The sequence below is a fragment of the Saimiri boliviensis genome, chromosome Y (assembly GCF_048565385.1).
Source record: "Saimiri boliviensis isolate mSaiBol1 chromosome Y, mSaiBol1.pri, whole genome shotgun sequence".
In the NCBI taxonomy this organism is placed as follows: domain Eukaryota; kingdom Metazoa; phylum Chordata; class Mammalia; order Primates; family Cebidae; genus Saimiri; species Saimiri boliviensis.
In genome coordinates this window covers 19,584,416-19,603,908 of record NC_133471.1, presented here as the reverse complement: position 1 = coordinate 19,603,908, position 19,493 = coordinate 19,584,416, and the positions used below count along the sequence as shown (strand labels likewise).

Sequence of the window (19,493 nt, the reverse complement as noted above, 5' to 3'; positions counted from 1 at the left end):
TTTTTCTTCTAACAGTCAAGCCCCTCAGCTGCAGGTCTGATGGATTTTACTGATGGTACCCAGTAGATTGGTCTACCTGGGTACCACTAGTGGAGGCTGCAGAACAGCAAAAATTGCTGCTTGCTTCTTTCTCTAGGAGCTTCATCCCAGAAGGCCACCTGCCAGCTGCCATGTGGAAGTCTCCAATATGCATCATTTGTCGACCCCTTCTGGTAGGTGTCTCCCAGTCAGAAGGCACAGGGGTCAGGAGCCCATTTGAGGAGGCAGTCTGTTCTTTAGAAGAGCTTGAGTAATGTTGTAGGAAATCTGTTGCTATTGTCAGAGTTGGCAGACAGGAATGTTTAATTCTGCTGAAGCTGGTCCCAGAACTGTCTCTTTTCCCTAGTGCTCTGTTTTAAAGAGATGGGAGTTTTATCTGTAAGCCCCTGACTGGGGCTACTGCCTTTTTTTCAGAGATGGCATGCCCAGTGAGGAGGAATCTACAAAGCCACTTTTGCCACAGCCACTTTGCTGTGCTGCAGTGGGTTCTGCTGAAGTTCACAGAGTCCTCCTTTATACTGTGAGTGGAAAACTGCCTACTTGAGCCTCAGTAATGGAGGACACCCCTGCCAACCAAGCTTCAGCATACCACGGTGATTTCAGATTGCTGTCCTTGGAAGCAAAAATTTGAAGCCAGTAGAGTTTAGCTTGCTGGGTTCTTGGGGGTGGAATCTGCTGAGCAAGACCACTAGGTTCCCTGGCTTCAACCCTGTTTTCTTGGGAGTGAACAATTCTGTCTTCCTGGGGTTCCAGGCAACACTGAGATGCGAACAAAACAAACGACAACAAAAAACTCCTGCAGCTAGCTCATTGTCTGCATAAACAGATGCTGAGTTTTGTGCTTGAAACCCAGGATTCTGATAGTGTAGGCATCTGAAAGAATCTCCTGGTCTGAAGATTGCAAAACCCATGGGTTAAGCTTAGTGTCTTGGCCTGATAGTACAGTCCTACATGGCCTCCCTTCATTAGGGGAGGTAGGTCCTTCACCTTTTGTACTTCTTGTGTGTGTTGATGCCCCACCCTTCTTCTGTTGACTTCAGTGGGCTGCCCCCACTATCTAACCAGTTTCAGTGAGATGAACTGAGTACTTCAGTTGAAAATGCAGAAATAATCTAATTTCTCTGTTGATCTTGCAGGCAGCTTCAGAATGATCTGTTCTTATTTGGCCATCCTGCCAGAATTCCCTGCATTTTTAATGAGGTTATTGTCACATGCACTTACACACGCCTAAAGAATTTGAATGACCTGCATCAGCCTACTCAGTATTATCAGTGAGCTGATAGTACCTTGTGTCTCTGTACCCAGGAATCCTTTGGGCAGGTCTTTATTGAACATTCAGTGTGCTGTATATTGACTGGGCATCTTCTGTACTCTTCAGCCTTTGCCTATCTAGGTTCCCTTTTTTGATCTGCACACACATACACACATACACACACACAAAAAGATACACATAACAGCAGAACTAATCAAATTCTCTAAATGTATCCACAGAAACTTAATAATTTGCACAGCCACTATAATTTTATGATTGATGGTTTAGATCTGTAATTCTTACTTGGGGGTTGGTTTGGGACCTCGGGGTCATTGAGCACTATCTGGAGACATTTTCTGTAAAACTGGGTAGGAGGTGCCACTATGCCACTATTATCTAGTGGATAGAAACCAGGGATGCTGCAAAATACTGTAAAGTATAGAGGCAGCATATCCATAACAAAGACTTATATGGTTCACATTGTCATTTATGCTGAGATGGGTCATGTTGGGTTTCAAATTATAGTAATTGTGTGTAAATTAAAGTTCAAAAAGTGAGGGAATATAAAAGATAGCTCTCAATCTGTGAATATTGTGAATACCTAACCTAGATTTAGTAAGTGTAAAGATGCCCTTGGGCCTCTTTTCTTATGTTGCTGCTCATTTATAATTGCTCTTTCACCATCAGGACTTGTGGGATGTATATATAGACAGAAGAGGTATTTTATCATAGAGCTCTGTCAGTCATAACCAATATATGACTCATAGATAGTTCCATTCACACTGAGTTTGAAAATTGAACGTTTGGGCTAGAATTTCTCATGGAAATAACGTTATAAACCTGGGAAGAAATTCACCCATTGAATTCCTCTTGAGCTCTGTGTTTCAGTGACTGTACAATACATTCAGGATGCCTACTATCTCATTTAGTAATGTAATACCACATTCTTTAAAGCTATGTGGAATTAAGTGAGATAGTATGTAAAATCCCAAATAGTGGATTGTTAAAGTGAGGCCTAAAGAATTTGAATGACCTGCATCAGCCTACTCAGTATTATCAGTGAGCTGATAGCACCTTGTGTCTCTATACCCAGGAATCCTTTGGGCAGGTCTTTGTTGAACATTCAGTGTGTTGTATGTGTTGACTGGGTGTCTTCTGTACTCTTCAGCCTTTGCCTATCTAGGTTCCCTTTTTGCTCTGCACATCTCCATGAAGCAGGTGGGACACACCATTTTAGCTTGTTGACAGTCTATAGAGGCTGACTCTGCTCACAGAGATTGCCTCACAGGATTCAGGTTCAGCTGAATCACAAGTTGATGGCCTCACTGTTCGCCATAGCAAAGACACGGAATCAACCTAAATACCCATCAGTGGTAGACTTGAAAAAGTAAATGTGGTCCATGACACTGTGAAATACTATATAGTTATAAAAAGAGAAAGATTATGTCCTTTGTAGGAACATAGGTGGAACTGGAGGCTATTATATTTAGCAAATTAATGCAGGAACAGCAAATAAATAATAATCACTTATAAATGGGAGCTAAAAGAGGAGAATTCATGAACACAAAGAAGGAAACAACAGACACTAAGCCTTATGGAGGGAGGGGAGTGAGAGAAAGGAGAGGATTAGAAAAAACATCTATTGGGTACTAGGCCTAGTACCTGGGTGATGAAATAATCAGTACAGCTATCCCCTGTGACTCGTTTACTTTTATAACAAACCTGCATATGTACTCAAAATAAAAGATTTTTTTAAAGTTTATGGTCTTACTTGTTCCCTTGGGGAAGGCTCTGAAAGTAGAAAAGCATCCAAAAGTAACACCTCTTTGTTTTTTTGGTCTGTCTCTTAATGGATTGCTCTATGGCAGATGTCCAAATGTTGTTTACAGCAGAAGTCAGAGATAGAAGCAGACACATACATCAGGTATTTGGTGGCATGCTGTTTGTCATTTTTGAAATTGCAATCCAGATTTTCAGTGCATTTTCATCCAACTTTGGTGAACTTTTCCCAGGATATCATGTACTGTGGAATTTTTTCCTGATGGTGTTACTTTTCTGTGATATATCCAGCTTCAATATGTTTTATTGAAAAAACAGCTATGTGATATATTCTGTTCAACTGAATGCTTAAATGAGGTAGATAATTATTTTCTGTTGCAAATGCCATGAATAACCTCCAAATTCCTTAGAAACAAACTTATGTATTTTGAATTAAAGTACACTCTAAAAGCAAACTTGTTGTGACAACTAGTGAAATGTTTTCCATCCCTAAAGGATCATTTAACATACCTTCCTTTTCTTCGTAGCATTCTTTTATTGACACAGGAACTGTGATTTATGTAAAGATAGTCGTGTTATCCATGTTGAGACAAATTGAGGTGTAGCCCCTTTAAAAGTTGACTCAGTCTCAATAGAAATGTAATTCAGATGTAGCCTTAGCTTTCTAAATAGACTGCAGGGTGAAAAGGGCACCCTCTAAGTTCTGCAGTGGTTTACTGGAAATTAAGGATGATTGCATCAACACTTCCTTAATTAAGAAATAAGTCTTTAAGGGACCAGCACTGCAGCGTGTACTTGAAATGAACCACCCTGTATATATTTTTACAATAAATTGAGATTTGAGCAGTGAAGTAAACAGCTTAAATGTATATGCACTTGACTAGACCAAGGAGAATTTTTGTGCAAAGTCTACACTCTTTCTGTTTGATGATATTTCCTTTGTGACTTGATAAGTATCCACATCATGATGGCAGACTGACCTGGATGTGTGCTTCCATTTTCCTCATACTGGAAAACTTTTAGATTTTTATGCATATTCCTTTTGGGAAAAGTCAAAATTGCCTTGAACATTTGAGAAACAGTGTTTTGGAAGTACCCATGTACTGATAACCAGGATGGGAAAAAACAGTGAAATTGGTATGCGTCCTTACTATTATCTGCATAACCTGTATAACTCTTGGACATCTGTTTGTTTATTCAGCAAATACTTGTTGAGTGTTTTCTAAATGTCAGTGACTGTTCATGGTGATAGGATGTATAGCAGGAATTAAGTGATGGCCATTACACGTGGTGACTCATGCCTATAACCTCAACACTTTGAAAGGTTGATCAAGAAAGATCCCTTCAGGCCAGGCTGGAAAACATCGGGAGACCCATGTCTCGAAAAAATCCAATGAATTAGCTAGATATAGTGGTGCATGTGTGTAATCCCAGCTACTCAAGAGGCTCAGGTGGGAGGATGCTTTGAGTCCAGGAGTTGGAGGCTGCAGTGAGTTATGATAGCATTACTGCACTGCAACCTGGGCAATATAGCAATTCACCATCTCTGAAATAAAGAAGACAAGTATTGCTCTTTCTGTTGTCTGCTATGTGGAGATGGCACTATACACATTTCTAAAATGAATAGGAATTTCATAGAGAGATGCGAATTGCATGGAAGAACCAACAAGTGTTCTAGCTGATTGTTGTGTGGCTTCATAATTCTTGTCTGCTTTCTACCTTTTTTAGGCTGCCTTGGAGTTTTCTGGAGATCTTGGATGGTCGCTGCTTCCTTGGAGCATTGTACTTGCTGGAATCGAGTTTCAGGAACAAGGGAGGACTGCTCCCCAGTGAAGGGCTGCCAGAAAAATTTCTGTGCTTGTTCTTAACCTCGGGCTCTGTCTATGATCAATCTGAGACTCTCTCCCAGGTCTTCTGCTCCCTGGAAAGCCCTCTTTCTCTGAAGGCTCACCTCTGGACTTTGTCTCTTTGGAGCCACATCACTGGGACACCTACGGATGTGGATGCGGATTTGAACCATGTCGTGGCCCCAGGGACTGCTATGGCTTCCTCTGCTATTTACCCCGGTCTGCGTCATGTTAAACTCCAACGTCCTCCTTTGGATAACTGCTCTTGCCATCAAGTTCACTCTCATTGGCAGCCAAGCACAGTATCCAGTTGTGACCACAAATTATGGCAAAGTACTGGGCCTAAGAACAGCATTACCCAATGAGATCTTGGGTCCAGTGGAACAGTACTTAGGGGTCCCCTATGCCTCACCCCCAACTGGAGAGAGGCGATTTCAATCCCCTGAGCCCCCATCCTCCTGGACTGGCATCCGAAATGCAACTCAGTTTGCTGCTGTGTGCCCCCAGCACCTGGATGAGAGATCCTTACTGCATGACATGCTGCCCATCTGGTTTACTGCCAATTTGGATACATTGATGACCTATGTTCAAGATCAAAATGAAGACTGCCTTTACTTAAACATCTATGTGCCCACAGAAAATGGTGAGTACCTCATTGAAACAGAAAACAACACCCTCTTGTACAGTGTATAAAGAGATTTGCCAGTAAGGTTTTATAATGTCTTGTATATGAGCTTTTCTATAGTTACTTTATTTTATTTATATTTTATATCCTGAATGCAATTCTTGCAGCAAGTTACTGGGTGTTCCACTTGTATGTATTGGGCCATCTACCGGATGGACAAAACTATAAATAACGACTTAACTTTCATATGTTGCCTAATTAACTTTTCATAATGTTTATTTGCAGATGAAAATTAATATGACCATATAGTATTACATGTTTTTACCTGGACCATCTGTAAAAGAATGATTCTATAGAATAATAATGCAATAATGTAATGAAGTACACTATCATGCTCCAACTTGCAAACTGAAAAGATAGAGAAAATTTTTCATTCTGCCATAGTGACTTGAGATATTGGCAACTTTTTTGAGTTTTCAAAGAAAAACTTGATTTTTAAAAAATATACAAGCAATGTATAGTTCATACAAGGGTTAGATTTTATTGTTAAGAATCAATTTGCCTAATGTAAAATTGAACTTTGTTTTCTTCCAACATCCACTACAATCATGTGACAAAATATAGTCAAATGATTCTAGCTACATTAAAGACTAATGTGTTTGTATTTAAAAAATTTCACCTGCTTTCCTATAAAAGACCAGTGAAAGTCTGTAAACACAATAACATTTAATATATTAATCTAATGCTAATAAAACATGAATAACTTTATGTTTGCATAGATTTCAGATTCAGATTTCCTAGGAAGAATATCCAAAGTTATGCCACAGTGGTATCTCATTTCTCAGTTAGCATTTCTTAATGTAATTTTTAGATGAGGAGAATGAACAACAGAGAACAAAATATATCTCAAATGAAAATAAATAATTTGTGATAATGATAGACATATCTGTTGTAGAAACTAGAGTATGTCCTTTGCATCAAGATCTTGTGATGATATTATGTAGAGTGTGATAAATTTCTTTTACAGAGAAATATATTCTTTTATTTTTTTTTAAACTTCAATCCTTGGAAAACATTTTTCAGTAAGATTTGCCTGAAAATATTAAATAAACAACTATATTAATTCAGTGGCCTACAAAATTGTATTGTATCTGTCAGATTAATCTTTCTCTAGGTAGATGCCAGGTAGTCTACGTAAAGTGTCATGAAAAACCAGATGAAGGTTGTGTGTCATAACAAGTAAATTATTGTTGCAATGACAAAGAAATGCTCAGAGAAAGAAATTAAAGGACTTCTGCTTCATCCTATTAGTGGTTTCAGGTATATTGCCTTTGTCATTATGGTGACAGATCTCTCTATCATCTCAAAAAATTCAGTGTTAAACTGACATTTTGTTATTCAAGGAGTTAAACTTTTAGACTGTGTGCTTTCAAGTGGTGCTCTGAGTTGTCTTCATGCCTAACAGTACACTTGGTGGATGTATGAGGTGAGTAAGAGCTACTAAAATCAATTAGGGTTTGGTCTTTCTCATAATAAACTATTCATACAAAAAGTAAAATTAAAGGAAGACAAAACTGCAGAGACAATTTCCAAATAGGACAGAGTATTAAAACTGCTTTCATAATACACTGGATGTGCTAGAATCTGGGAGCTGGTGATTTTATAGAGCTAGCCTCAGCAACAATGAATGCACTCCAATAGAATGTCTCCTCACATAAGATGTTGGATGGAATGAGACCATGTATGAAAAAAAAAAAAAAATCAGTAGCCTCCCTGACTACAGAGTTCTGTTTGTACAACTGTGTGGATGGAGACCACAAACAAATGGCCATTTCATTGTGATTCAGTATTAAATTATAATTATAAGACTATAAATATTTTAAAATACTATTCAGTAAAAAAGTAATTCAGACTTCATAGTAAACCAAATTCCACTTGTTTAGTTCTTTACGCCTTTTGAAGCAATATGAACGTATGATCTTGACCAGGTAACAAGAAATCTAATAATGCCTGAAAAGGTGGAATTGATCTCCCTACCATGTGTAAACTTCAGAATTTTGCTGGTGAGAGGTCAGTGCTACAGCCCTGCATGTTTGTATAAACCATAAGTCACAAACAATTGGGTTAGGAGGTTTTTTTGCTTGTTTTGCTTGCTTGTTTTCTTAACTCTATCAACTTAATAACCAATGCAAAGCTTTTGATATTTAATTCTTGAATATTCACTACATGAGTGAAGTCTGAGTCCACAGTAACTTATTGAAATGTTGGAATGATAATGATTCTCTCCAAAGGGTTCCCTTAGGCAGTATTTCAATTCATATGAATAATTTTATTTAGTAGCATATATAGCAATATTATTATTTGGAATTCAGAATTCCACTCTGACCACTTGAATCCCTACTTTTTTTGTTTAGCACTGTCTTTCTGCCTTGATTGGACTGGCTCAAATTCCTACATTTCCACTTTCATAAAATGTGTAGATGTATTACAAAATAAAAAAAATAGAATTTATTTCAGTTAAGTATTTATTTTTAAATTTAAATAATAACTTGCATGAGGAAAAGTGTTGGAAATATCTTTGTAGTACAATAGTTTATGAAACATATTTTTTTCTATAGAAAGCAGTACTTTTTATAATTCCCTGTCAAACGAATCAGATCTTGCTGAATGTGAGTCTTTTCATTAAAATTGCATCATGACCTACAAACTTAGGTTTTAATAAAAAAAAAAGAAATTTCTTTTTTGTAATTAGTTTTAAAGTTCAAATATAAATTACTTATACAAACAAATTAAATTTAAAATTAGTTATACAAATTTCTTTGTAACCAGTTATACCTTATACATTTCTTTATTTATATTTTCATGGATTATTAATTTATCTTTGGTGTCTAGAAGACAGGTTAATAAATTAACTTGAATTGCATATTTAACCTTCCAATAGGTGTTCAAATGGTATTTGCTCTAATAAGGTCAAAATCAGTCAAGCCAATAGGAAGCTCTAGTAGGACATGTGGGCCATTGTTGGTAAAGAAGAGTTATAGATGAAATCTGCCTGGGCTTTGTGTGTCTGTGTGTGTGTGTGTGTGTGTGTGTGTGTGTGTGTGTGTGTGTGTGTTTGCGTTTGTGTGTGTGAGAGAGAGAGAGAGAGAGAAAGAGAGAGAGAGAGAATGAGAAACAGAAACAAAGTGTATCTGTGTTTCTACATATGTCAGAAACACAGAGAGAAAGCAGAGAGGGAGACTGGTAGCTGGATTAAACACATCTTGTCAAAGTCAAGCTGAGAAGTTCAAATCTCACATGCTAAGTCCACATTAGTTCTTACATGAGGAGATTGTACCGTAATTGTGATTCCTCTTGGTCACCAAGGAGACTGAACAGAGAAAGATGAGCTACAGAAACACTTCAGGCTTTTAATGAGAACCCTTTGTATCATTTAGAAGTAATGTTAAAAAGTAAGGGGAAAATAAAAGACACATTTTGAAGGAGTTGCTCAGACAAAATGTCATATTAAGTTTAAAGCTTGGAGGAGAAAAGCCATAAGTGAGTCCAGGGGGCCTTGGAGAATGAACAAAGGCAAGGAATCACTTCCTAAGTGACCTACACCTGTGATTTCTTTCTGTATTTTTGGACATACGTCTTAAGGTCTTATTCTTAAAAGATTTCAGGGACAAAGAGCCCTTTCATTCTTCATGATGGGACTGAAAATACTGGAAAATATAAGTAAAAATACAAATGAAACTCATTATCACCCTGGCACAATGTCTCACACCTCTAATTTTTGGGAGGCTGAGGTGGAAGGATTACTTGAGGTCAGGAGTTTTTGACCAGCCTAGCCAATATGGTGAAATGCTATTGTCACTAAAAATACACAAAATAAGCTGGTTGTGATAGCACATGCCTGTAATACCAGCTACTTGGGAAGCTGAGGAAGGAGAATTCCTTGAACCTGAAAGATGGAGGAAGGTTGCAGTCAGCTGAGATCACACCATTGCCTCCAGGCTGGGTGACATAGTGAGACACTGTCTCAATAATAATAATAATAATAATATAATAATAATAATAATAATAAATAGATAGTAATTATCATTGTCTTTTCACTGTTGAATAAGAGCAAATGTCAGTATTTCTAGAGAAGTGAAATTCTGTTTGTTTTGCTAGCAACACAATAGAAAAAGTAAGATTGTTAAAAATTGTGCTTTAGGTTCTGGGGTACATGTGCAGATCATGCAAGATTGTTGCATAGGCACCTATATGGAAAGGTGGTTTGCTGCCTCCATCCCCCCACCACCTATACCTGGCATTTCTCTCATGTTATCCCTCCCCACCCCACATTGTTCCTCCCCTAACCTTCCATTACAGACCACAGCATGTGATGATCCACTTTCTGTGTCCACATGTTATCATTGTTCAACACTTGCCTATGAGTGAAGATATGTGGTGCTTGATTTTCTGTTCTTGTGTCAGTTTGCTGAGAATGATGATTTACAGACTCATCCATGTCCCTACGAAGGATATGAACTCACATTTTTTATGGCTGCATAGTATTTTATGGTGTATGTAAGCCACATTTTCTTTGTCCAGTCTATCATTAATGAGAATTTGGGTTGGTTCCAGGTCTTTGCTATTGTAAACTGTTCTTCTATGAACATATGTGTGCATGTGTCTTTATAATAGAATGATTTATAATCCTTTGGATACATAACCAGTAATGGGATTGCTGGGTCAAATGGAATTTCTATTTCTAGGTCCTTGAGGAATCGCCACACTATCTTCCACAATGATTGAACTAGCTTAACACTCCTACCAACAGTGTAAAAGTGTTCCTCTTTCTCCACATCCTCTCCAGCGTATGTTGTCTCCAGGTTTTTTAATGATTGACATTCTAACTGGCACAAGATGGTATTTCAATGTAGTTTTGATCTGCATTTCTCTAATGACCAGTGATGGTAAGTATTTTTTTCTATGTTTGTTGGCCACATAAATGTCTCCTTTTGAAAAGTTTCTGTTCATATCCTTTGCCTAATTTTTGATGAGATTGTTTTTTTTTTTTTTTTCTGATAAATTTGTTTTAGTTCTTTGTAGATACTGGATATTAGGCCTTTGTCAGATGAGTAGATTGTAAAATTTTTTCCCATTCTTTTAGTTGCCAGTTCATTCTAAAGATTGTCTTTTTTTGTTGTACAGAAGCTCTTATGTTTAATTAGATATCATTTGTCTATTTTGACTTTTGTTGCTATTTCATTTTTTTGTTTCAGTCATTGCCTATGCCTGTGTTGTGAATGGTTTTTCCTAGGTTTTCTTCTAGGGTTTTTATGGTGATAGGTCTTATGTTTAAATCTTTAATCCATCTGGAGTTAATTTTAGTGTAAGATGTCAGGAAGGGGTCCAGTTTCTGCTTTTTGCCTATTGCTAGCCAATTTTCCCAACACCATTTATTAAATAAACATGGAGTCCTCTCCCCACTGCTTGTTTTTGTCAGATTTGTCAAAGATCAGATGGTTGCAGATGTGTGGTGTTACCTCCAAGTCCTCTGTTCTGTTCCATTGGACTATGTCTGTTTTGGTATGAGTACCATGTATTTTTGATTACTGTTGCCTTGTAATATAGTTTGAAGTCAGGATGCATGATGCCTCCAGCTTTGTTCTTTTTGCTTAGGATTGTTTTCATAGGCTCTCTTTTGGTTTCGTAGAAAGTTTACTGTGTGTTTTTTTTTTTTTTTTTTTTTTTTTTTCAGTTTTGTGAAGAAGGTCATTTTTGTAGCTTGTTAAGGGTAGCGTTGAATCTGTAAATTACTTTGGTAATATGGCCATTTTCATGATACTGAATCTTACTAATGATAAGCATGGAATGTTTTTCCATCTATTTGTGTCCTCTCTGATTTCCTTGAGCAGCAGTTTGTAGTTCTGCTTGAAGAGGTCCTTTACATCACGTGTTAATCCTATTTCTAGGTATTTTATTCTAATTGTAGTAATTGTGAATGGGAGTTCATTCTTGATTTGGTCCTAGGCTCTTATTGGTGTATACAAATGCTTGTGATATTGGCACATTGATTTTTTTATCTTGAGACTTTGCTGAAGTTTTTAATAAGCTTAAGGAGATTTTGGCTTGAGGTGATGGAGTCTTCATATTGTCTACAAATAGAGACAATTTGACTTCCTTATTTTCTAATTGAATACCACTTATTTCTTTTTCTTGCCTGATTGCTCTGAGCAGAACTTCCAATACTATACTGAATGGGAGTTGTGAGAGCATGCATCCTTGTCTAGTGCCAGATTTCAAATGGAGTGCTTCCAGTTTTTGCCCATTCAGTATGATGTTCATTTTAGATTTGTCATAAATAGGTTTTATCATTTTGTGATATATTCCATGGATACCTACTATATTCACATTTGTTAGTATAAAGAGCTGTTTAATTTTGTCAAACGCCTTCTCTGCATCTATTGAGATAATCATGGTTTTTATCTTTGGTTCTATTTATGTGATGAATTATGTTTATAGACTTATGTATGTTGAACCAGACTTGCATGTTTGGGATGAAGCCAACTTGATTATCATGGATAAGCTTTTTGATGTGCTGTTGCAATTGATATGCTAGTATTTTATTGAAGATTTTTGCATCTGTGTTCATCATGGATATTGGCCTGAAGTTTTCTTTTTTTGTTGAGTCTCTGCTGGGTTTTGGTATCAGGCTGATGTTGGTCTCATAAAATGAGTTAGGGAGGATTCCTTCTTTTTATAATGTTTCAAATAGTTTCAGAAGTAATGGTACCAACTCCTCTTTGTACATCTGGTAGACTTCAGCTGTGAATCCGTCTAGACCTGGACTTTTTTGGTGGTAGGCTATTAATTGCTGCCTCAACTTCAGAACTTGCTATTGGTTTATTCAGGGTTTCAGCTTCTTCCTGGTTTAGGCTTGGGTGGGTGCAAGTGTCCAGCACTTATCTATTTCTTCCAGGTTTACTGGTTTATGTGCATAGTTATTTGCAGTGATCTCTAGTGGTAGTTTGTGTTTCTGTGGAATTGGTGGTGATATCTTCTTTATCATTTTTTATTGCCTCTACTTGATTCTTCTCTCTTTTCTTTTTTATTAATATGACTAGGAGTCTATTTTGTTGATCTTAAAAAAAAACAGTTATTGGATTTATGGATTTTTTTGTATGTTGCTTTTCTGTCTTTTTCTCCTTCAGTTTTGCTCTGATCATATTTATTTACTGTCTTCTGCTAGGTTTTGAGTTTTTATATTTTTTAATTTTTATCTTGCTCCTTTAGTTCTTTCTATTTGGATAATATGGTGTTGATATTAGATCTTTCCTCACTTTTTATGTGGGCATTTATTGCTATAAATTTCCCTCTAGACACTGCTTTGAATGTTTCCCAGAGATTCTGGTACATGTGATCTCATGCTCATTTGTTTCAAAAATCTGTTTATCTCTGCCTTCATTTGATTCTTCATCCAGTTGACATGTAGGAGCCAGTTGTTCAGTTTCCCTAAAGTTGCATGGTTTTGAGTTAGTTTCTTAATCCTGAGTTCTAATTTGATTGCCCTGTGTTCTGAGAAACTGTTATGATTTTCATTCTTTTGCATTTGCTGAGGAGTGATTTAATTCCAATTACGTGGTCAATTTTAGAGTAGGTGCAATGTGGTGCAGAGAGGAATGTATATTCTGTGGCTTTGGGGTGGAGTGTTCTGTATATATCTATTAGGTCCACTTGGCCCAGATCTGGATTCAAGTCCTGGATATATCCTTGTTGATTTTCTGGCTCGTCGATGTGTCTATTATGGACAGTGGACTGTTAAGTCTCCCACTATTTTGCAGGAGTCTACTTCTCTTTGTAGGTCATTAAGAACTTGCATTATGTATCTGGGTGTTCCTATATTGGGTGCATATATATTTAGGATAGTTAGCTCTTCTTGTTATATTGATCCTTTTTGCATCGGAGATGGGTCTCCTGAATACAGTAAACTGATGGGTCTTGACTTTTCATCAGGTTTGCCAGTCTGTATCTTTTGATTGGGACATTTAGGTTGTTTACATTTAACATTAATATTGTTATGTGTGAATTTGATCCTGCCATTTTGGTACTGGTTGTTTTTCCCATTGGTCAATGCACTTTCTTCATTGCATCATTAGTCTTTACCATTGGTTTGTTTTTGCAGTGGCCAGTACTGGTTGTTCATTTCTGTGTTTAGTGCTTCCTTCAGGAGCTCTTTGTAAGGCAGTTCTGGTGGTGTTGTAATCTCTCGGTAATTGCCTGTTCCTAAAGAATTTTATTTCTCCTTCACGTATGAAGCTTCACGTATGGCTGGGTATGAAATTCTAGGTTGAAAGTTAATATATTTAAGGATGTTGAATATTGGTCCCCAGTTTGTTCTGGTTTGTAGGGTTTCATTTGAGAGATCCACTATGAGTCTGATAGGCTTTCCTTTGTGGGTGACCCGACCTTTCTCTCTGGCTACACTTAAAATTTTTTCCTTCTTTTCAATCCTGGTGAATCAGATGATATGTGTCATGAGGTTGCCCTTCTTGAAGATTATCTTCGTGGTTTTCTTTGTATATCTTGTATTTGAATGTCAGCCTGCTTTGTTAGAATGTGGAAGTTTTTCTGGGTAATATCTTAAACAATGATTTCCAGCTTGGATTCATTCTCCTGGTCACATTCAGGTTCACTGACTAAGCACAGATTAGGTCTTTTCATATTTCTTGGATTCTTCATTCATTTCTTTTTACTCTTTTTTTTTTCTTTTCTTTTCTTGCCTTCTCTTTTTATTTCATTGGGCTGATTTTTAATCTCTGATATCCTTTCTTCTGCTTGCTCTATTTGGCTGTTGAAACTTCTATATGATTTGCGAACTTCTCGTGGTGTGTTTTTATTTCCATCAAGACATTTATGTTTTTCTCTAGGCTGGTTAATCTAGTTAACATTTCATCTAATCTTTTTTGAACATTCTTGGTTTCTTTCCATTGGTTTAGAACATGATCTTTTTAGCTCAGAGATGTTTGTTATATCTCATCTTCTAAAACTTGCTTCTGTCAGTTCATCAGATTCATTCTCCATCCTGTTTTGTTCTGTTGCTGGTGAGGAGTTGTGATTTCTTAGGGGTGGAAGGTCATTCTGGACTTGGATGATTTTATTGTTTTTGCACTGGTTTCTTCCAATCTTTATGTTTTTATCTATCTTTTATGTTTGATGTTGGTGATTTTGGGTGGGATCTCTGAGTGGATGTTCTTTCTGTTAATATTGGAGTTATTTCTTCTGTATGAGACTTCTTTTTTTTTTAAACACGGGGGTCAGTGTACCACTTAAGACAGACTGTCCTTTGCCTGTGGAGATGCTGCTGGGCTTCCTTGGTCTCAGCCAGGCTGCTGTTTATTTTTCTTCTGGTTACTGCTTACTCAGGTGAGATTATTCCTGCCTTCCCAATGGCAGGTGTCTTTGTCTCTGCAGAAAGTGCTTGTCACAGACAGAGCTCAGTCTAATGTGTTAACTGTGAAACTCTCCCGAGAGAGGGCTTCCACTTGCTGGATCTTGTGGTGGTTAGACCTGTCTGGTTTTATCATCCGACTCCCTGCTTTCAACTCTCCCTACTGCTGTTGAACAGGCAGTTCCCTCCTGTAAGCCTTCTGAGTTAGTCCAAGCCTCTGCCCTCGTCAGTGGCGAGCAGCACTGGGCTTGTGGGGGTTGTTGCCTGGGTCTGCAACTCAGGTCGGTTCTCAGCCAGGCAGCATTTTCCTGGACTGTGGGCTGCTGAAGTCAGGGAGTGAAGCTCAGTATCTGAATCAGAGTACCAAAGGGTGAAGCCTCACTCCCGCTCCTCCATGCCATATGCACTTTCCAGATGGGGCCATGCCCTTTTTGCCTCTGCTGATCCTCTTTTTGCTACTCTCACCAGCTTTTTTGGTTAATCACACTATTCAACCAGTCCCTTTGAAATGAATCCAGTACCTTGTTTGGAGACATGCAGTTCCTTCACATTCTGTGTCTCATTCACCAGGAGCTGCACTGGGGAGAGGTTCCTTTTAAGCCATCTTGGTGGAAGTCAAAAGTAAGATATTAAAAAAGAGCAGATAATTGAATACAGGTGTCCCTATCATCTTTTCCCCGCAAGATGTAACCTGAGAGTTTGACTACTATTGCTTAAGTAAGCTTGCTCTGGTTGTTGATCGAGGGCCTATTTGGTGAAAAGCTGGAGCTTGTGATGAAATATAAAAATGTATGACATGGACAATGACCTGCAGGAATTTGCATAATTAGTAAACTTAGAGGACGATAATAAGCCAAAGCATCCTAGTGAGGGAAAAAAGAAAGCTCTGTAACAGCTCTGGTAGAAGCTGGTTTTTTTGAGGAAATCTTGATGGAAGACATAAATTGTTAAGCTGTGCCATGAAGACTATATGGGCTATGAAAGGGAATTATCTATTAAAGCTTCTGATGAATGGAACATTTGAACACACAAATCTATGTTAACCAGGTTGGTGCCAATCCTTGCTATTGTTACTACTTGGATGTTAAATGTGGCATGGTAACAAAAGCTCTGCTTTATCGTGGGCTGTTTCTCTCAGTGCTCTATCATAAAAGTTTTTTTTTCTTTCTTTTAGAGACAAGGTCTCTCTCTGTCACCAGGCTGAACTGCAGTGGGGAAGCCATAGCTCCCTGCATCCTAGACCTTCTGGACTCAAGGAATTCTTTCATCTCAGCTTTCTGAGTAGCAGGGAGTACAAGAGAAGTACACCATATCTGGCTATTCTTTTTTATTTTTTTTACTAGAAATGGGGTGTTGCTATGTTGCTCCACCTGGTGTTGTGCTCAAGTGATCTTCCACCTTGGCCTGCCAAAATGCTGACATTACTGGCATAAGCCATTGAACTGGCCCCATACATGTTTTTATGTTATCCAAACCTGCCAACCATAGCACTTTGTAGGGTAGACAAGCTACCTAAGATAAAAGCATGGCAGACAAACAACAAAGAAAGGAGCTAGAAAGTTAGCTGGCTTTGCTAGTGATTTTACCAAAAAATGCATTTGCTTTTCTTATAGACAGCAACGGATCTAATTCAAGATATAATTTATGGCATGGTTTTTATCTGTGAATATCTCCCATGTTTTCTGAAAGTCTTACAGACTTTTCTGGCATTCTGCCCTAGTCAAGAGGTGTTGGACTTTGACTGACTGGTACAAAATAACTTAGCATCAATCTGGCTTTGAAGGAATTAACACAAATGTATTAGAAAGGTTTTGGGATATCCAAACTTACTACAAAATTTGAGAAATCAGATTGAAAAAATGACTGGAATGCAGCTAGACTTTAGAAGCACCTGGAAGCAATGAATCAAAGGTCATCACCAGTCTTATGTCTGGTTCTTTGTTTCTTTTCTGGAAAAAAAAAAAGACTTGCTTTTACATGGTAGATAAGAGAGTTCTCTGGAGTTTTCCTCAGTTTCATTTTGTTTTTCTCAGTACCACTAATGACGGACAAAGTTCCATAATTCTGTACTAAAATTCCCAGGGCACAGTTTTGATTGGCACAATTAGTAAGCAGTTGGCGGATAGTGAAGGACAGTTCCCACTAGATGGTGTCTGGAATGAGCAGGTACTGGTTTAGTGTCCAAAATATTTTTGAGGAATGATTATATGCCAGGCATGTGTTAGAGACAGAGAGTACAAGAGATAGAAAAGTTGGGAGATAGGAACTTGTAGGCACAAGAATCATGGTCTCTGAGAGATGTGCAAGTCTGTCACATTCTTGGAATCTGGAAATAGGTTGCTAGTTATGGCACCTGGCTTCTTCAATACTCTGCCTTAAATAATTACTTCAAATGACAAAGGGGAATTAACGTTGCAGATGGAATAATGTTTGCTAATCAGCAGACCTTCAAATAGGGAGAATCTATCCTGGGTTATATGGTCGTGCACAGTATATTAACAAAGACACTCCAGTGTGGATGCAAAATCTTCAAGAGGTGATCAAAGTTGGTGTAAAGCAGTGTAAGAAAGAGAAACCTAGACATTGCTGTCTCTGAGTATGAGAGAACCAGGAGGAAGGAATGCAGATGGTGGTCTCTAAAAGCTGGAAGACACAGGGAAACTGATTCTTTCTTAGAGCTTCTAGAAAGGACCATGACAACCATGCTGACACCTTGAGTCTAGTTCTATGGAAGAAATTTTTACCAGTGGAAGAAACTCTACCTGTGGAAGAAACTCTAGCCCCATAGAAGAAAGTATGAAGAAACTGTAAAACAATAAATGTGTGGCTGGGTGCAATGGTCCACACCTGTAATGCCAGCACTTTGGTAGACCATGGTGGATATATGATGAAGACAAGAGATCAAGACCATTGTGGCCAACATACTGAAACACCATGTCTATTACAAATACAAAAATTAGTTGGGCATGGGGGTGTGCTCCTGTAGTCCCAGCTACTCAGCAGGCTTAGACTGGAGAATCACTTGAACCTGGAGTGCAGAATTTGCACTGAGCTAAGATCGCTCCACTGCATACACTCTGGTGGTAGAGTGAGACTCTGTCTTTTTGAAAAAAGAAAAAAAAAAAAAAGGAATAAATTCGTGCTGTTTCAAGCTTACTAAGATTGTGGAGATTTGTCATAGTGGTATCAGAAATCTAAGAAAGAGTTTAACCACACTTTAATATTATTTGAAATTAATAATAAATTATTACTCAGATAACAAAGTTTAGAGCCACTGAAGTTGTTTATTTTGAGTCTTCTCACCTTGCCTCCATTTCTGGGATTCTAGTAGTTGCAAACACTCTTGGGCACTTAGAGCTTTCTACCTTCGTCAAGCATGCCAAAGAGACCATATAGACTCTTATTTTAGGGCAGACATTTTTCATATTTTTTAAAAAATTTCTTTTATAAAAATTTGAGAGATAGGTACCTTGTCTCTGAATGGATCTTGCACTGTTGCCTAGGCTCTAGTGCAGTGGCAAAGTCATAGCCCTCTGCAGCTCCAAACTTCTGGGTACAAGTGATTCTACTAACTCAGCCTCCTTAGTGTCTGGGACTGTAGGATGAAACATCTTCAGAGAAGATGCATGTTTATGTTTCTGCAAATTAGAAAAACTGGTGGCAGGTTTTTAAGTTTATTTTTAAAAACAGAATTTTGCTTTTATTGCCCAGGCTGAAATGCAGTGGTGCGAACTTGGCTCACAGCAACATCTGACTACAAAGTTTAAGTGATTCTCCTGCTTCAGCCTCCCTAGTAGCTGGGTTTACAGTCATGTGCTGCCACACCCAGTTAATTTTTATATTTTTAATAAAGGCGGGGTTTCACCATGTTGGTCAGGCTGGTCTTGAACTCCTGACCTCAGGTGATTTGCAAAAAAACAATGAAGAAAAAAATCTCTATTAGATTTATGTCACAATTTTCAGCCACCATGACTGGCTAATTTTTAAACTTTTTAAAGATTTGGAGCTTTCCCATGTTGCTCAGGCTGGTCTGGAACTCCTAACCTCAAGTAATTGTCTCATCTAACACTCCAGCATTCTGGCATTACAGGAATGAGCTAACATGCCCATTGACATTTTGCAAATTTGACATTTTTCATCATGTTCCTAGCCCCATGGCAAATTGTCTTAAATGGCATAATAAAAAGACACAAAGTTTTGACATGGGAAAATAATAAAGGGTCATATAAATTTTTTTCAGGCAGCTATAACAGATTTTCAGAGTAGATAGCTTTGAATGACATATAACAAAATACTCAAATTATTGTTTCTTCATTCTTCTTTATATTTCACTTGTGATGGCAGCTGCAGCTTTGCATGTGTTATTTCCTACTTACAAACACTGCTTTCAAAACCCTCTGGCTTTCTTCCAGTTAAACTTTTAGCTATGGTCTCTTCTGGGTAAAGTGATTCTCTGACCTTTTCAATGTACACCTTGTTTACTCCTCCCACCAAAACTTATTTGCTGGAGTTGGAATGCCAGTTTAC

The 19,493-nt window shown here is 37.8% G+C and overlaps 1 protein-coding gene across 3 annotated transcripts in view; it reads left to right on the top strand.

Annotated features, from left to right (window-relative positions):
- The first annotated feature begins 4,918 nt into the window (after nt 1–4,918).
- The window catches only part of LOC141582918 (neuroligin-4, X-linked-like), a 222,465-nt gene continuing 207,890 nt past the window's right edge, over nt 4,919–19,493 (top strand). For all 3 annotated transcript variants that reach the window (XM_074392381.1, XM_074392379.1, XM_074392380.1), the window contains exon 1: nt 4,919–5,560. In XM_074392381.1, coding sequence (XP_074248482.1) covers nt 5,089–5,560 — 472 coding nt within the window. In that variant the 5' untranslated portion in view covers nt 4,919–5,088. The remainder of the gene's footprint in view (nt 5,561–19,493) is intronic.